The sequence below is a fragment of the Pavona decussata genome, unplaced genomic scaffold, assembly GCF_977016875.1.
Source record: "Pavona decussata unplaced genomic scaffold, jaPavDecu1.1 SCAFFOLD_386, whole genome shotgun sequence".
Taxonomy (NCBI): Eukaryota; Metazoa; Cnidaria; class Anthozoa; order Scleractinia; family Agariciidae; genus Pavona; species Pavona decussata.
The window spans coordinates 1954269-1973226 of NW_028145758.1; the positions used below are offsets into that span (position 1 = coordinate 1954269).

At 35.8% G+C, this 18958-nt stretch overlaps 1 protein-coding gene across 6 annotated transcripts in view; it reads left to right on the forward strand.

Annotated features, from left to right (window-relative positions):
• Positions 1-18958, forward strand: part of LOC146451598 (serine/threonine-protein kinase DCLK2-like) — a 54611-nt gene that overhangs the window by 27076 nt on the left and 8577 nt on the right. For 4 of the 6 annotated variants that reach the window (XM_085099020.1, XM_085099019.1, XM_085099018.1 and 1 more), the window contains 9 exons: positions 2169-2280; positions 4206-4263; positions 4420-4539; positions 5294-5440; positions 6016-6149; positions 6534-6611; positions 7165-7255; positions 8558-8638; positions 10266-11026. In XM_085099020.1, coding sequence (XP_084955146.1) covers positions 2169-2280; positions 4206-4263; positions 4420-4539; positions 5294-5440; positions 6016-6149; positions 6534-6611; positions 7165-7255; positions 8558-8638; positions 10266-11000 — 1556 coding nt within the window. In that variant the 3' untranslated portion in view covers positions 11001-11026. Of the gene's footprint in view, positions 1-2168; positions 2281-4205; positions 4264-4419; positions 4540-5293; positions 5441-6015; positions 6150-6533; positions 6612-7164; positions 7256-8557; positions 8639-10265; positions 11027-18958 lie in introns of those variants that run through there. The other 2 variants (XM_085099021.1, XM_085099022.1) reach the window with 1 other exon arrangement.

Sequence of the window (18958 nt, forward strand, 5' to 3'; positions counted from 1 at the left end):
GGGATCGTTGGCACCTCAGTTTGGAGATAACACGTGTCTAACTGAGTGTAGTAAGGCCATTACTACAAACATACTTTTAAATTAAACTGTATGAAGAAAATACACGGCAAATTATTTTTTTAAAATAACCTCCACCCAAGGGACTTGTCATTGTTGGTTTGTTGACATTTTATATTGCTTGAACTCTTGTTTAGTTGTTAGCTATGAAAATTGAAACAGTAGAAATAATTAAAATAATAATATAGTCAATGTCTGTATTGAATCAAAAGATAAAAATTAATACATATCTTAAGTTACATCACCTGATAACAATATTAACAATAATTAACAGGGGAAAAGTATACAGAATAAAACTAGGAAGCTAGATAAAAAAAATCTTAATATAACTAAAAATCTTAATATAACTAAGTTGTTATTTAAAGCAAGGCTGTTGTTGAAGAATTTTTGAAATGTTCTGTATCAACTTTTGGGTAATGACTTGACATGTTTTGTCTAAGGGAGAAAGTTGTAGCCTTCTTTTTTGGCATTAAATCATACAGTTCCAGGGAATTCTGTAGCGATGTGGCTGTACATTATATTTTTGCCACGGTTTTTTATTTTCATTTGGAAGAGCTATTAGACGTTACTTTAAATAATGAGAGTATCTTTCCGTAATAAAATTACTTCAGCTGTTACGCAGCTGGTGAATTATCAGCCTTGGAGCTTTGATTTCATCCGGTTATCTTTCTTGTCAAGCTCTCTAGCATCTTCACATTCTGCCATCACAAAATTCATTTTATGGTCTGGTTTGTGTATGTCCTCTATATTCTTTTTGAGGAAAAAAATTTTGTTTAATTGTCCTTAAAGTGCCCCTAACCCTACAATTTGTTTTCTTGTGGTAAATTTCCATATCTTTCAAGAACTCATTTTCGAAAAAATTTTTGAGAAATATTGAATCCTTTTTATTTTACGAGCGCTAAAAGTTACTAAAATTTTTAAATTTTTGCGCCCTTTAAGCCCCGCTGGACAAATTTTTCTCTCGTGGGCTCATTAGGAACGAGCCAATGAGAAGCGTCCGATATTTGACACTGTGACGTAAGAAAAGGACACCAGAAGGATTCAGAAGGAATCTTATGAGGGGTATCGAATGGTCTTTGTGAGCATTTGCGAGCATGCGACCACTGTGTTTATTTTTGCGAGCACGAGCTGTTGTCAAATTTTTCTTGCGAGCGGCGAGCACTTTAGAAAATACAGATGGCGAGCAGCGAGCACTTTAGAAAAATAGAGATAGCGAGCAGCGAGCACTTCGAGTACTTCGTAAATTTTCCGCGAGCTGGAATCTCTCTTTTATTAATAGGATTAACGAAATCTCGAGCAATCGAGTACATGTTAACGAGAGTGCGAGCATGCGAGCAGTTGCAAAAATTTTGCGAGCACGAGCAAGCGAGCACCCGTTTAATTTTTGCGAGCAATTCGAGCAAAGGCCAATTTTTGCGAGCACTTTTAAATTGAATGGGACCATTCGACACCCCTTTTATGCATGCTGATTCCTTTCTCTACATTTCGAGAGCTGCTGCATCCAAAAACCACACATTTTCCAACCATTTTCTCTGTTTACAATTGAAGCATTACCGCGAATCTTCGGATATTTTTGCACGATGTCCTTTTCTTACGTCACGCTCCATGTTTGGCCGAGTGGGGGACTAATGCGAACGATAGGTGAAAATATCGACAAGACTGCCTTCACTTCTAGCGCTCGTAAAAAAAAAAGGATTCAATATTTCTCAAAAATTTTTTCGAAAATGAGTTCTTGAAAGATATGGAAATCTACCAAAAGAAAACAAATTGAAGGGTTAGGGGCACTTTAACAAAGCAAAACTCAGTTGTGCATAGAGCTAAAAGAAATGTTATGGGGGAGTTGATTCCAAGCTCTCACATACACTGGCCAGGTTTGCTAATTTTTAAGCTATAGCCAGACTTGGTCATTATGTAATAGCCAGGTTCATATGACAATGATATCAGGTGTATTTGTTATAAAATTTTCATTTTTCATAAATTACATACAACACTATTCTCCTTCCAGGTTCTTTCCTTTCCTTGCATAGATAATTAATTTACATAAGAATATAATTTTATACTGGGATGCTAATTTTAAGAAAATATTTTAATTTCCTTTAATTTGGTTACAGTTAAAGATCCAAAGAAAATCAAGAGAGAGAGAATATCGGTGCATGGATTTTACAGAATAGGAAAAGTTATAGGAGATGGAAACTTTGCCGTTGTCAGAGAGTGTAAAAATAGGTATGTCTCAGCTACTTTAATACGCTTTGGCAGTTGATTGAATGTTGCTAGACATTATACTAACAATAGACCCACGGACTTTTTGACTGACAAAAGACGGATCGAAACACACCAATCACTTTTTACAGTCTTCACAGCCAATAACATCACGGCTTACTGACAAACAACCAATAACATCTGGACTTCGTTGACCAATCAGGTTAACAACCAGAGACGTATATACCACCTACTGACGTTCCACAATTCACTTGACTCTGAAGATGACTTCCGCTCAGGTTGTCGAAACGTCAGTCAAAGTCACCACAAACAGTCCTTCTCAGGACTACACTCACCCGGATGATCATAATTTACATACTTATGACATGACTCCTGGGTTCAAACCATTCACAGATTTAAGAATAGTTTTATCATGCATTTTTATCATGCATTTTATCATGCATTTTTATCGTATATCTGCGGCTATTTTTTATATTTTATGATATAGTATCTTAAGTTGTTCCTTTGTTTTTTATTTTTACTTATACTGCTATTTATTTATTTATAATACTTTTTTTTTTTATCTTATCGCGTATTTTAGCATCACAGTATTGTACAGTCCATAATCCAGCCTCTGGGCTGCAATTGATTTTTAATAAAGCTACCTATCTATCTATCTATCTCGAAAATGTCCGTCGGATTGGAGTGTACCAAGTGGTTCAACCAAAACTTTTGGTCAAATGGAAAGCATCACAGGAATATTTATTTTACAGAGCGCTGTTCAATCAATTGCCAAAAGTAATCAAGGCTGACAAAATCATTTTTTGTCAACTTTGATTTTGCTTTAAATACTGCGCTCTGTGATTGGTTAAAAAACTTCAACCACTTTCTTAGCTAATAATATACAAACTATAATAAAGTCAATCATGACTTTTTAGCATGTATTTCCGCACTTGATGGTACATTTAACAAATCGACGGCAGTTTTCTATGGTCTATACTCTTATAGACCATAAACTGACGTCAAAAAATGTTCAAAACTCAAGTGGAACCACAAGCCGCAGGCGAGTGGTTTCACTGCCTAGTTTTGGACATTTTATGGTGTCATTTTATGGTCTATAAGAGTTTAGACCATAGAAAACTGCTGTCAATTTGTTTTTTACAATAACATGGAAAAAGTACGAGCAGAATTGGCTATTTTTTTCGTCGAGAAAGCGCGCGCATTACATCTGACGTCATTTTTATTGTCTGTACTCTTATAGACAATAGTTACGAGCCAATCAGTGAGCGGGAATTTGGACAGTTATTGTAAAATTATTTATATTTGCTTTAAGTTTTGATTGGGTCTTTGTCATTCACGAGTGCGTGTTTGTTATTGGTTAAAGTGATTACTGTGATTGTGGTTTTGTGACACTCTTGAGATTGAGAACTGCTTCAAAGGTAGTAAAAACGTTTGTTTCCCTTGATGTAAATTGCGACACCATTTGCTATCTTCAACATTATTTCTAATAATATTATTATTATATAGAAGAAAGATTCTTGCAGTTATCTACCCAACCAGACTGTTACAAATAACCGGGAAAAAAATCAGGCTAAACAGGATTTGAACCCATGACCTCTGTGATGCCAGTGCAGTGCTCTACCAAATGAACTATCAAGCCCACTTGGAGCTGGTCTTGTTCTGAGTTCATAATATACCCGTGAAGAATAAATGAATATGAATAACTATAAAGCATGTATACGTACTGCGGATGAAAGATTATATAGAAGAAAGATTCAACCAGACTGTTCTTAAAAAAACAAAAAAAAAAGGCTGCATTTTCTCGCAACAGTCTGGTTGGTAGATAACTGTGAGAATCTATTCTCCTTTATAATCTTTCATCCGCAGTACGTATACATGCTTATTGTTGTTTTTACAAGTGTTAAAACTTATCTTGTTTTTGTTTGTAGGAAAACTAATAAAGAATATGCATTAAAGATAATTAGCAAAGCTAAAGTAAAAGGCAAGGTGAGCAGGAAAAACAATCTTTACTTGCAACAGGAATATATGATATATTAATGCATTTGTGGTGTAAACAGTTTTGAATATTTACAAGATGCACCAGCCTAAAATTCTCTGATCAGTCAGCTCATGTGAAAAATTATTTTGTTGTTGTTCTTTCAGGAACACATGGTAGAGAATGAAATCAGTATATTAAGAAGAGTAAGACACAAGAATATTGTAGAGCTTATAGAAGAATATGAAACCCCAAAGGAAATTTTCCTGGTAATGGAATTAGTCAAGGTGAGAATCATTATGTTTCTTATATTGTGTAATTTAGTTTTAATGTTGTGGATCTGAGAACAAAATCCAATACAGCGACCATAATGCCACTACAGGTGGTTCTAACTTTTGAGTCTGGATGAAATCCTAAAATGTGATCGTTCATACGAAAGCTACTGAGCGGCACTTTCCTGTGGTGCTGTTTATTATGCTGTACTAGGTGGTTCTAAGTTTTGAGTCTGTAGATGAAATCCTAAAGTATGGCCATTCAAATGCAAGCTTCTGAGCAGTACTTTCCTCTGGTGCTGTTTGTTATGCTGTACAGGGTGGTTCTAACTTTTGAGTCTGTGGCTGAAATCCTGAAGTGTGATCAGTCATATGAAAGCCACTGTGATAATTTTTATTGTGCTGTGTAGTGTGGCTACAACTTTAAAGTCTTGTGATGAAATCCCAAAGAATGGCCATTCAATTAACAGCTTGGAACAGTGCCTTCTTGTGGTGCTGTTTTCCTTTTTGGTTTTGTGCCAAGTGAAAACAGTTGAACATTTGTCAAATTTGTGCTAATTGGCACACATAAAAGGGTTTAAGATTTCTAGCTTGTTTGTCCTTCAAGCAAGTTCTAGTGAAAAATTTGCAGCTAGGCTTCAAATTCCCAGATTGACTAGACTCAGAGTACTTTGGCTTTTCCTCTCAGATTCAATGCACACATGAGAACTCGCAGTTGAAGGTTTGACTGAAACACTTAATTATTGTTTTTTTTTTCATTGTTCTTTAGGGTGGAGATCTTTTTGAGGCCATAGTCAGAGCGACAAAGTACACAGAAAAGGACGCAAGTCACATGATCAGAGACTTGGCATCTGCACTGCATTACTTACATTCAATGAATATTGTACATAGAGATATTAAGCCAGAAAATTTATTAGTAAGTAAAACAGTTACACTGATAAAGCATATTGACATTGTTAACATCTTCACACAATGTATCAGATGGTCACTTTGACATGTACTGCAAAGTTTCAACTGCTTATTTCTAGTCCCATCAGGTGAGGGTTGTTCAAAACTGTCAACCTGATACAACTCAAAAATGCCATCTTTTGACCAATACAGATGGACTTATTTTGTCCATTTGAATTATGGCTTGTTCTCAAAGCTTGAGACCACTAAATAGAGGGCTGGAAGCGTGTATTTCATGGTTTAACACTTTCAGAATGAGCCATAGTTCAAATGGTCAAAATTAGACCATCTGTACGGGTCGAAAGGTGGTTTTTTTGGATCATATCAGGTCAACAATGTTGAACATGTATGTATCAGGCAGTGACCAATGATTAGCCTTCCTTCTGTAGTAGTAAGGAACATGACAAGAGTAGTAAAGAAACTAACCCTCCTGTGTAGGGGTTTAACAAAACCTGTTTTGTAGTTTTGTTTTCCAAACAGTGTCAGAAGTTCCATCTCAATCACTTAGTCATGATGGGAATATTTTTCTTTGTTTTTGTTCAGGTTGTAAATTATTCAGATAACAGGAAATCGCTTAAGCTAGCGGACTTTGGTTTAGCCACAGAAGTTAAAAGCCCAATGTTTCTTGTCTGTGGAACACCAACGTATGTTGCACCAGAGATTCTGGATGAATCAGGGTATGTATTTGAATTATAATAATTTATATGCTAAGCAAGGGCTTAATAAGAGAGACAAGGAATAAATTCAAATGATCTGTTTTATTATCATTAATCCATTTAAGGGTTTGAGAGTACAGCTGACCAGTTAGGATGCTTGACTTGTAATCTGGTGCTCCCCACCCCCTCCCCAGTTGGGATTTATGTTCAGTTTGTAACACTGGTATTCCTTTTCGTTATCTGTAGTGTCGTCAATAATTTAGCACTGTTGTGCTACATGTAAATACCTTTACACTAAACTGAAGTTGTTGTTATCTTTATTACTACTACCACTGCAATTATTATTATATACAAAAAAAACATACCAACTGAAGGTAATAAGTATATTTGTTGTCTTTTGTGTAGGTATGGGCTTAAAGTTGACATTTGGGCAGCTGGAGTAATAACCTACATTCTTCTTTGTGGATTTCCACCATTTAGAAGGTTTGTCCTAAGAATATCATTGACTTAAACATCCAAATAATCAAAGTGAAATGTGATCACACTCATACCTAGCATAACACTCATAGCTAGTGATTGTGATATTTGGGTTATCCAGGTTCTATTGTGGAGTGCGACCTGGTAGAATTCACGAAATTAAACTACAGTTGGGAGCAGTTTGAGAGAGAGACTTTATTTAAAGAGGGTAACATGTGACAGCTTACGCAGATAACCCTGTGGCCCTATTATATCTTAAGTTGTGTAAGAAATGTTCATTAGTCAATTAGCTTGGACTCCTTTCAACACAGGCCTTCTATGATCACATTCATTCCTGTTACTGTTGTATGGGAAGTCACACTATTCTATCAATGAGCAGTCAGCATATTTTAATGTGAAAGACTTGGACGTCTTACCACCTTTTTTTAATTTTAAAGCACAGTTCAGATTTATTGAGGTTTATAGAGTACAATCAGTGGCATGTTAATCTGACATTAAAGTGGTAATCAATACCAAATTCAGACCAGGTATCTTCATTATTTTGTTATTTTCATTGCAGTCCTGATCAGGATGAGCTGTTTGATCTGATCCTTGTAGGGGAATTTGAATACCTGTCACCATTTTGGGATGACATTTCAGATTCTGCAAAGGTACAACATGACTTTTTTGCTGAGTGTTTTGTTATTAACGTCATCATACAACCAGGTTTTGGGATGTTCTGCATAGAAATTGACTTTCACAGTGGGAAGTAGCGTGTAAGCCCTTTGCCTTTAGTTACCTGGTGACACACAGAGAATTGGGGGCACAGTTTAGTTCTAGTTGATGGAGGTACTAATGAAGCTCCAATGAACTGCAACTATAGCAGCAAGGAGACTTTAAATGAAGTTGTGTACATGAGAGTGGCTATATGACATATCATAATGAGCCCTTTGCAGCTAATGCCAGGTCACATGGTACAAAATCCACCATGCTGGGACGCAAGCTACGCACGGGGACATCCAAAACAAAGAACATTCAAATTTGCAGGATGAAGTTCCTTTGTTTTCGCTGATCACTGTTAGGACTTACAGTCAATCCACGTCATGCGTGACCTGTATTTTTGAAATTTGAACAGCGTTTTGAAATTTACATGTCAGTTTTGAACATCGGCAACGAGATTTCAGAGTTCCTTTAGAAATTTCCCTAGGTTATTGATGGTATAAAGCTATGAATTTTTCTTTACATTACAGCATTAAGTATTTCAAGAATAACAATTGTTTCCCACGTATTTTGAATCTTTTTTTTTCTTTGTTAATGTGTCTTTTTTGGAAAGATTTCCAGAGAAATGTTCAACATTCCATTCAAATGTCGGACATTACAAAGAGAAATTCGAATGTTCATTTCATTCTCAGAAATACTGTCACTCGTGACGTGAATTGACTGTTAAGGGTTAACTGACACTCCTGGCCCATGCAAAGGCATCTTTACTTCACATAATTAAAGGGGAAGTATCATGCAAATTTGCTGTCATTTCAAAACCCAAAAATGTTTGTCTGTCAGCAGAAACAACGAAATAATAATCGTCAAGTTTGTCATAAATTCTCACCCCAGTGCAATAAAACTGTCAATTAGTGCCTCTGACCAGAGACAGGGTAAGGCTAATGTTTTTCAAGTTTCTCACATTTTTGTTTTCAAAATGCGCTAGAACAGATCACGACTTGTTCCTTTCAAGGTTTGAGTTGATTTCTTTCCTCTCGTCATTCTAGAATTATTTGGCAGCTGACTGAAGGTCTTATTTCATCATATCTTCAACAAAAGATATAAAAAAACCCATGATACTTCCCCTTTATAGGCAAGAAGAACCAGAAGGGACTTGTTAACATGGCTCGAGGGTTTGAGTGGGGTGCTGTATGTTCTTGTGTATAATAAACGTTCTTGTGTTTTTACCAAGTTTTGTAAATTTGTTGTTGTAGGATCTCATAAATCACATGCTAGTTGTGGATGACAATAAAAGGTTCTCTGCCCTTGAAGTGCTGAATCATTCATGGATCAAGGTACTTCATCAAATCATCACTCCATTGCACATGTGAAAATTTCACCTCCTGTACTTAATTAGTTGTTTTATGTTTTCCTGTTTTTTTGTTTTGTTTTTTTTTTTACTCAATCCCATGAGTTTTCAGGTAGAGGAAAGTTAGAAAAACAACTTGAAATATTGCTAAATCAAGTCAAAGTCAGAGAAGTGATGATGGCACTCTATTAAAGATTTAAATCCAGTTTGCACTGACTCTAACCCGATTCCTAAACCTTAAATCTTACAACCACTATAACTGTTGACTAACACACTGATCATGCCTTTGCATGACAAATGTAAAATAAGTTTGCAAACTTTACTTTTTGGCAAATACAATTTGGCATATTTAGGACGGTAGCAACAATAGGTAACAAATTTGTTGGCAAATTGTTGGTGAGAAATCAAACGTAGTTGCTAATCTTATCATCTTCCTTAACGAAATTTAGTGTTGGGAAACTTTGTTTGATTAGTAAACGTTTGTGATTTACTTCAAATCCCAGAGAGAAGGATATGGAAGGAATTGCTATCTAGGCAAGATTTAGCAATAACAATACATTTTGGAAGGTTTGTCTTGTGAAAGCATGTCAGAATATTGCTAAGCTCTAAAAGTTTGCCAATACAGAATTGCCAACTTAAGTTTTCTGCATGACTAATAACTCAACAATAACACTTGTCTAATACTATTGTACTAACAATAATAATACTTTTACGCTAACCCCAAATGTATAATTATTAACCCAAGACTTTTTGTTTTGTAACTACTTATAAGCCCGGCCTTTCATTGCCATTATCATTGCACTGCTGCACAGCTGGTAACCATGAGCATACACCATTCAAACGTTTCTCTCCCAAGGCTAGCAAACTGATGTACCCCCCAAAAAACAGAGTTGTCTTCTAGGACTTGTCAAATGTAGCTCACAAGGTTGTTGTTCTCTGGCATTATGGCACATGTTGAGATACTACTTCTACTGTATGCCCTGCTATGAAGACGAAATGGTTACATTAGTAGAGTTGGATTAGAATTATAGATTTAAGGACAGTGTCCCTTTTGTTACTGTTCTGCACATCTTGAGATGATCTGAAAAACTCTCGTTTCACCTTAAGAGAGTTGGATTAGAATAGAGTAGATTTGAGGGTGGTTTTTCCTTTTCTTACTGTGTATACATTCTGCACTAGTGGGATGATTTGAGAAACTGGGGTTTCTTTAAGGATGGTGCCTTCTGAAACAGACTGAGGTGTTTTTGCGTGAATTGGGACTATGTGCAAGAAATTTTTTAATCACCAGAAAATTGACATCTCACAACTTCGGCAAAAAAATCCATTTTTTTTTATTTTCAGTTCTAGATCCTTATATATTATGTAGTATTTGTATCAATTTGTACAATTCATGTCCATTTGCAAAACTTCTTTAAAAACTTACATTTGTTGCGTTAGAAAAAAAGGAATTAAAAAGCAACAACAATATACAACAGGGCACCCATGGAAGAGTCTGTTAGGCCCTGGTAGTAAGGTCAAGCTAAAAGCATGAGTGCACAGTGCAACAGTCTTCATTCTTAAGCACCTTTTTCATTCATTCTTTTTTCTTCATTCATTCGTTCATTCTTTCACAGGGTCACACAACTGGAGACAAGGACATTCATGTTAATCTTAGAATGGAGATCACAAGAAATTTTAATCCACGTAGGAGGTTAAGAGGAGCTGCCATTGCTGTGCAAACGGTAAATTATTTCTCCAAGAAAACTCACTCCAATTCAAAGAGGCACTCTCTTCCGAGAGACCACCAACATTTTGAAACCAAGAAAGTTGTTTTCTCAGATGAAGTTCTCAACTTGTCTTCAGAATCTAGTTCCGCTCGTGATTTGCATCATGGGTCAGATGGCAATTTGAATTATTGTGAAAATATGTGGGAAAACATAGAAAGTTTGACTAGTGGGAATTTGCCAGTGAGACATGTAAGCAGCCCTGAAATTAACAGTCCAACAGAAGATAAGAGGGTTGGGATTGAACTAGTACTTAATGCCCTCAGCGAAGAAAGCGTTCTTCCACATCAGCATGGTCTCTCATGGTCTGATGTAAAGTGCAGACCAATTTTGAGGACAAAGCGTGGTCCTTGCTTGCGGAGGATTAGTTTGGACAATACTTGTGGAGTTCAAGATGACAAAGTTAGGAAGAGGAAGAGATCTCATGGTGCAAGGGTGGAATCTAAAGATGGAACTCCAATAAACGTATTTCATGTACCAGAAATTACTGAAAATGATTCAATAAACTTGGGGCAATTTGTTGAAAGGGACATTGTCTTGAAGCCTGCCTTAATAGGGGAGGATGAAAGCAATGTGTATGGTTAAAAGACTTGGTTCTGCAAGCCATTGCATGAATCATATGTCACAAGAAAAGAAGATCTATATAGATGGCTTAATTAACCCAGGAACTTAAACACATAAAAATTGAACTTCTCAGAATGGCCAATTATTTCTGTTGAAGTTCAGGTTCAGGATAAATGTATGAATAAAGAGAATGCCAATAAAATATTGCTTTTAATATTTATAGATTTACATGAAGCACGCCAAACTTAAACTAACTGCTCAAGTACAACAAAACCATCATATCTATTTGGTTTAATACAAGTTGATCCAGAAAATTGAACGTTTGTGCTTGAGCATAAAAATTTAAAATAGTTTAATTTGAAGCTAAATTGATAGTAAGTACTATGCAATTGGTATTTTTTAAATAAATAGCTATTAATTTTAAGTTTAAATGTGATTTAGTGGGTAGCTTTGCAGGTTTTTGGGATTCAGCTACAAGGTAAAAATATTCTTTGAACTGTGATGTGAGCTTTGGTATTGAAGTATTGATGATCTTTATTGCAGTGTAAACATCTTCATTGAAGTGTAAAAAATGAGTTTAAGTGTTACCTGAAATGTAAGCTTTACCCACAAGCAGTAATCTAGCCTGCAAAATATGGAAGATGTATTGTGTTGGTCAGCGAAGTTTGGTCACATTGGTCTTAAAACCATGGAGTGGAACAGGCAATTTCTCTGATCAGTTCCTTAATATTGTTACATTGCCTTTAACCAATTGTAAGAGTATTGTATTAGTTTAAAATGATTTTTCGCTCCCAACGATTTCAAACTTGCTTAATTTTATTTCCTGTTCTTCCCAAGTTTTTACCATGACCTTAGACACAGAGAAATAATTAAACTAGTTTGAAGTAATTTTGATCAAGAATTCAAAGATGTTGGCAACACAAAACACCGTCTCAGCTCTTGTAGAGTAATATTGTAAACCTTTCTTTATATAATAAGTTGAAATACTATCTTGATTTTGAGAACATACATAAAACTGAATGCAGATGCAGTTTATATTTTAAATGAACTCTAATTGGCTGAAAAGAAAACAAATTGAAAAAAATTGCATGATTTCATTAATGTTTCTTCTTTAATTGGTTTGAAATCTTCATGGCCAACAGGTACAGGCATTAATTGTTCCTTAAAATTTGTTGGCATTTGATTAATTGTGTGGTTCTCACTTATGTCCAGGATCGACCTTGTTAGCAAGAATTTGCTAGCAAATTAGTTTCGCAATTGTCGCAAAGAAAACGGCTATTAGAAAAGTATAGAAGAAATAGCAAAAATCGCAAAAGTAACAAGACATTTTCTTGCCATGAGAAAAGACTGAGTAACAAATATAGCAAAAATCGCAATAATAACAAATGTAACAAGATTCAACACTTAGAAGAACATGAAGGATAGAAGGGCCCCGAAATGTCCGCAAATATCGCAAACATCGCAAAAATAACAAGGATTTTTTCTTGCTAGCAAAAAGCATTCATTACAAATATCGCAAAAATCGCAAGAATAACAAATGTAGCAAGATTCAAGACTAAGAAGAAGATGAAGGCAAGAAGGGGCCCGAAATGTCCGCAAATATCGCAAACATCGCAAAAATAACAAGGATTTTTTCTTGCTAGCAAAAAGCGTTCATTACAAATATCGCAAAAATCGCAAGAATAACAAATGTCACAAGATTCAAGACTTAGGATAAGATGAAGGCAAGATAGGGCCCCGAAATGTCCGCAAATATCGCAAATATCGCAAAAGTAACAAGAATTTTTCTTGCTAGCAAAAACCATTTATTACAAATATCGCAAGAATCGCAAGAATAACAAATGTAACAAGATTCAAGACTTAGGATAAAATGAAGGCAAGAAGGGCCCCGAAATGTCCGCAAATATCGCAAATATCGCAAAAGTAACAAGGATTTTTCTTGCTAGCAGAATCCGTTCATTACAAATATCGCAAGAATCGCAAGAATAACAAATGTCACAAGATTCAAGACTTAGGATAAGATGAAGGCAAGATAGGGCCAATCAGTGCCAATCAATCAATCAATCAGTGTATGCTTCGTTCTTAATTCCATCAACATGGAAATGAAAATGGGTCATCAGATCCACGCATTGTACATGTATGTTTCTGTCCAATACCCATGGTTTTAAAACAGGCATTGCCAGTAATCTGGTAATATTTATCTAGTTAAATTAAACTTATAGTTGAACAAAAAAACCACCAAGTGAATATTATTAATTACTGTCAGTAGCAAAATACCGTAATATCAATCAGTGTATGCTTCGTTCTTAATTCCATCAACATGGAAATGAAAATGGGTCATCAGATCAGGTACTTGTAGTAGTTCCGCCAAGTGAATTTCTTGGAGACGAAGAAAAACGGCAGATATCCGAGTGGCTACGGAAAGACAAAGGGCACTTCCTTCGCCAAAAATACCGTTCTACCGACAATCAGATCTCCGAACAAGAGGAAAAAGAAATACAACAATGTATGACAATATTTCAACAACAGTCTGCCGCTGATGAGGAAGAAATTTTAAAAGAAATAGCTGACATGGAGTACGAAGATATCGTGCCGAATTTCGACTTGAATTTGGACCTAATGTTTGATAAGTAACAATCAACTGTTGCAACACCCATGACAAGGACCCTGGACTATATTCAACATTACTTTCATTAGAACACAAAGTTTACCAATTACACATTTTTGTAAATAGATTTTTATGTGCTTTCATTTTACCTGATTGTTTCATCGATTTTACTTGGTGTATTGATTTGTCAAAACAACCGCGGACGACCCGTAAATTATTGTTATATTTCTTATTATAAAATGAGTGAAGATACCTTAGGCGGAATGAACAATGCCCTTTCCCGACTGTGTTATGGTTTGTGATGAATTAGTTATATAGTAAAGATACATATTTATCAACGACTACCTATGGTGGCCTTTGGTTATTTTCGGCATTAGAGTAATTCTTCCCAAACCGCTTGTTTCAATCACCTTTTATTGTTACCACCCTTTTCAAAAATAATGAACTTATAACCGAATGTGACGTTTCAGGTCCTTACAAGTGTTCAAAGACCTTATCAGGAGTCAAAGCCATAAAATTTACTACTTTCCGTTACACGTAAAAAAACAAAAACGCTCAAGACAACGAGCGGTTTTTGGGGAAACTTTTACTCATTGCTATCAATATAAACATTATGCTTAAATAGTGCGGCTACAAAAAAATTTACTACAACAAAACGTAACCGGCAAATGTTTAGAGTACTTCAATTCTGTTAATCCTTAATCCTAGTGTCGGCAAGTTTAAAACTTCAAGACCAAAGAAAGTTAATGATGGAAATACACATCTCAGGACGATTGTATCTTATCAAGCAATTAAACTTCAGCGCCAAATAATTCGAAAAACTTTCTGTTGTCCTGTCGTGTGTGTTACAATCGGAAAATAAATACACAGTAGAAAGCAATGAGTAGATAATTATGAATAATAAACATTGCTTTGTGATCCGTGAACTCTGTTTAATTACTCTTTTTTAAGATCATTTTCCTAGGGCTCAGTTTATTATCTGTATAACAATGGAACCTCCTCTGTTGAAGCAACGCACCCTTGGGACCGAGACAAAAAAACCTTGTCTTTGACACGCCGTGCCAGCCGACATTACACAAAAGAATCATTTATATCACACCTTAGCGGTAACGCGGTCTATTTCATTCCAAACAATACGGCATACGACCGACTCTTATTTAAGCATACATCCTTTTTTGGCCGGCGCATTTAACATTTGGCTGCCTATCGTGGTGGAAGGAATTGACTGTCACGGTACCCTGGACGATGGCGACCAACAATGCTTATGTCAATGGAGTGCTGAACGTTAAGGAACAACTGCAAAAATGCTGGATGGCAGATTTGAACTGGAGCCTTTTACCCGACATTTGCGGGGATTTTGGGGCCCCTCTTGCCTTCAAGTTCTTCTAAGTCTTGAATCTTGTTATATTTGTTATTCTTGCGATTTTTGCGATATTTGTAATGAACGATTTTAGCTAGCAAGGAAAATCCTTGTTACTTTTGCGATATTTGCGATATTTGCGGGGATTTCGGGGCCCCTCTTGCCTCCAAGTTCTTCTAAGTCTTGTATCTTGTTATATTTGTTATTCTTGCGATTCTTGCGATATTTGTAATGAACGGTTTTAGCTAGCAAGGAAAATCCTTGTTACTTTTGCGATATTTGCGGGGATTTTGGGGCCCCTCTTGCCTTCAAGTTCTTCTAAGTCTTGAATCTTGTTATATTTGTTATTCTTGCGATTTTTGCGATATTTGTAATGAACGATTTTAGCTAGCAAGGAAAATCCTTGTTACTTTTGCGATATTTGCGATATTTGCAGGGATTTCGGGGCCCCTCTTGCCTTCAAGTTCTTCTAAGTCTTGAATCTTGTTATATTTGTTATTCTTGCGATTCTTGCGATATTTGTAATGAACGATTTTAGCTAGCAAGGAAAATCCTTGTTACTTTTGCGATATTTGCGATATTTGCGGGGATTTCGGGGCCCCTCTTGCCTCCAAGTTCTTCTAAGTCTTGTATCTTGTTATATTTGTTATTCTTGCGATATTTGTAATGAACGGTTTTAGCTAGCAAGGAAAATCCTTGTTACTTTTGCGATATTTGCGATATTTGCGGGGATTTCGGGGCACCTCTTTCCTTCAAGTTCTTCTAAGTCTTGAATCTTGTTATATTTGTTATTCTTGCGATTTTTGCGATATTTGTAATGAACGATTTTAGCTAGCAAGGAAAACCCTTGTTACTTTTGCGATATTTGCGATATTTGCAGGGATTTCGGGGCCCCTCTTGCCTTCAAGTTCTTCTAAGTCTTGAATCTTGTTATATTTGTTATTCTTGCGATTCTTGCGATATTTGTAATGAACGATTTTAGCTAGCAAGGAACTGAAATCCTTGTTACTTTTGCGATATTTGCGATATTTGCAGGGATTTCGGGGCCCCTCTTGCCTTCAAGTTCTTCTAAGTCTTGATTCTCGTTATATTTGTTATTCTTGCGATTTTTGCGATATTTGTAATGAACGATTTTAGCTAGCAAGGAAAATCCTTGTTACTTTTGCGATATTTGCGATATTTGCGGGGATTTCGGGGCCCCTCTTGCCTCCAAGTTCTTCTAAGTCTTGTATCTTGTTATATTTGTTATTCTTGCGATTCTTGCGATATTTGTAATGAACGGTTTTAGCTAGCAAGGAAAATCCTTGTTACTTTTGCGATATTTGCGGGGATTTTGGGGCCCCTCTTTCCTTCAAGTTCTTCTAAGTCTTGAATCTTGTTATATTTGTTATTCTTGCGATTTTTGCGATATTTGTAATGAACGATTTTAGCTAGCAAGGAAAATCCTTGTTACTTTTGCGATATTTGCGGGGATTTCGGGGCCCCTCTTGCCTCCAAGTTCTTCTAAGTCTTGAATCTTGTTACATTTGTTATTCTTGCGATTCTTGCGATATTTGTAATGAACGGTTTTAGCTAGCAAGGAAAATCCTTGTTACTTTTGCGATATTTGCGATATTTGCGGAGATTTCGGGGCCCTTCTTGCCTTCAAGTTCCTTTAAGTCTTGAATCTTGCTACATTTGTTATTCTTGCGATTTTTGCGATATTTGTAATGAACGGTTTTAGCTAGCAAGGAAAATCCTTGTTACTTTTGCGATATTTGCGGGGATTTCGAGGCACCTCTTTCCTTCAAGTTCTTCTAAGTCTTGAATCTTGTTATATTTGTTATTCTTGCGATTTTTGCGATATTTGTAATGAACGATTTTAGCTAGCAAGGAAAATCCTTGTTACTTTTGCGATATTTGCGATATTTGCGGGGATTTCGGGGCCCCTCTTTCCTTCAAGTTCTTCTAAGTCTTGAATCTTGTTATATTTGTTATTCTTGCGATTCTTGCGATATTTGTAATGAACGGTTTTAGCTAGCAAAGAAAATCCTTGTTACTTTTGCGATATTTGCGATATTTGCGGGGATTTCGGGGCCCCTCTTGCCTTCAAGTTCTTCTAAGTCTTGAATCTTGTTACATTTGTTATTCTTGCGATTCTTGCGATATTTGTAATGAACGGTTTTAGGTAGCAAGGAAAATCCTTGTTACTTTTGCGATATTTGCGATATTTGCGGAGATTTCGGGGCCCTTGTTGCCTTCAAGTTCCTTTAAGTCTTGAATCTTGCTCATTTGTTATTCTTGCGATTTTTGCGATATTTGTAATGAACGATTTTAGCTAGCAAGGAAAATCCTTGTTACTTTTGCGATATTTGCGGGGATTTCGGGGCCCCTCTTGCCTCCAAGTTCTTCTAAGTCTTGAATCTTGTTATATTTGTTATTCTTGCCATTCTTGCGATATTTGTAATGAACGGTTTTAGGTAGCAAGGAAAATCCTTGTTACTTTTGCGATATTTGCGATATTTGCGGTGATTTCGGGGCCCCTCTTGCCTCCAAGTTCTTCTAAGTCTTGAATCTTGTTATATTTGTTATTCTTGCGATTCTTGCGATATTTGTAATGAACGGTTTTTGCTAGCAAGGAAAATCCTTGTTACTTTTGCGAAAATAATTTGCTAGCAAATTCTTGCTAACAAGGTCGATCCTGGACATATCTCGTGGTTCTTTTATTACGATACTAGGATCGTGATTGAGAGAAAACACTTTTTGGTGATGTTTTACTAACCCTATTGTAAATAGCATCCAAGAGGCAACATATGAAACTGTTTAAGTTTCGCAGCTGCTTTCTGCAGACCTGGTTTTTTTAAACATGATTTTGTGGCAATGATTCGTTTTAGTGGATGATGGGTTCCAATATGCTGGTGAGCTCAACAGGAAAACTCCACACAAAAACGTAAATATCATAGGTACATTATGGAGCAACTATTAATTTGTGGTAATTTTGTTCGTTCAAAATTCTCGCTCAAAAACCAAATCAAATAAGATAGTATGATTGATTCAAATGATAAATATTTGAAATTAGCTACTTTTGATAGGGAAAATGAGTTATCATTGATAATAATTTTGTAGATGAAGTTTGTACAAAAAACTATGCAGAGATTGAAATAATTTTAATATTAGGTGAGTTTTATTTTCAGCATGAAAAATACTTGTTACAAGATAAATTATATGAGTAAACAAGGTTAAACTAATTAGAAATTAGAATTTTATAGCTAATATTTGGTTTAGATTACGATAAGCTATAGTTTTGTTAACTGTAAATATTGTCAAAATTAGCATCTAATTGGAGACTGTACTGCTATTGTTAAATGTCAGTTGCTAATATTTTTGTTCCAGCCTGCAAAAAAATTGTGCCTAATTTCATTTTGTCCTACTCCTTTGTACTTGAAAATGCTTCCCTTAAATACGGTTGAAATTAAGAATAAAAGATTGCTGTGGTTTAAATATGTTGCATAATTTTATGCTTGAAAATGTTAATGACCACATAAACAAAATGTAACCCCAGTCAGATTGTGATTAACTGTTTATGTTCTGAAATATTGAGTTCATACGTGTACTTTAGGACCTACAGTGTTTATTGGGGGGTGGGGGTAGGGGAGAAGTGACAGTGGATATTCTGGGGCTTATTACAGTGTAATAGTAATAATGGTATAGTACACGTTTTGGACATTTTACCCTCTATCCCAATGTTCCAAATAGAAGCCTCCTCTCTGTTAAGTACCTGGAGTGTTTGTTGCTTTTCGGGGCTACTGATTTAGGTGTGCGTGTGTGGGTGTGGGTAGGGGGTGAGGGAATCTTAGAGAAGTTTAATGGAGAGCATGCTTTTGTTTCTAATCTGTGTGTATGGTCTTCCACGTAACCCAAGACTTTTCCAGAGAAATGCCATTCTGCCTTTTCTTTCCATTTCATTTATTCTGGCATCGTAAGGAGAGTGGTTGAAAATATTAACAAAATGTTGCTTGTGATGATTAACAT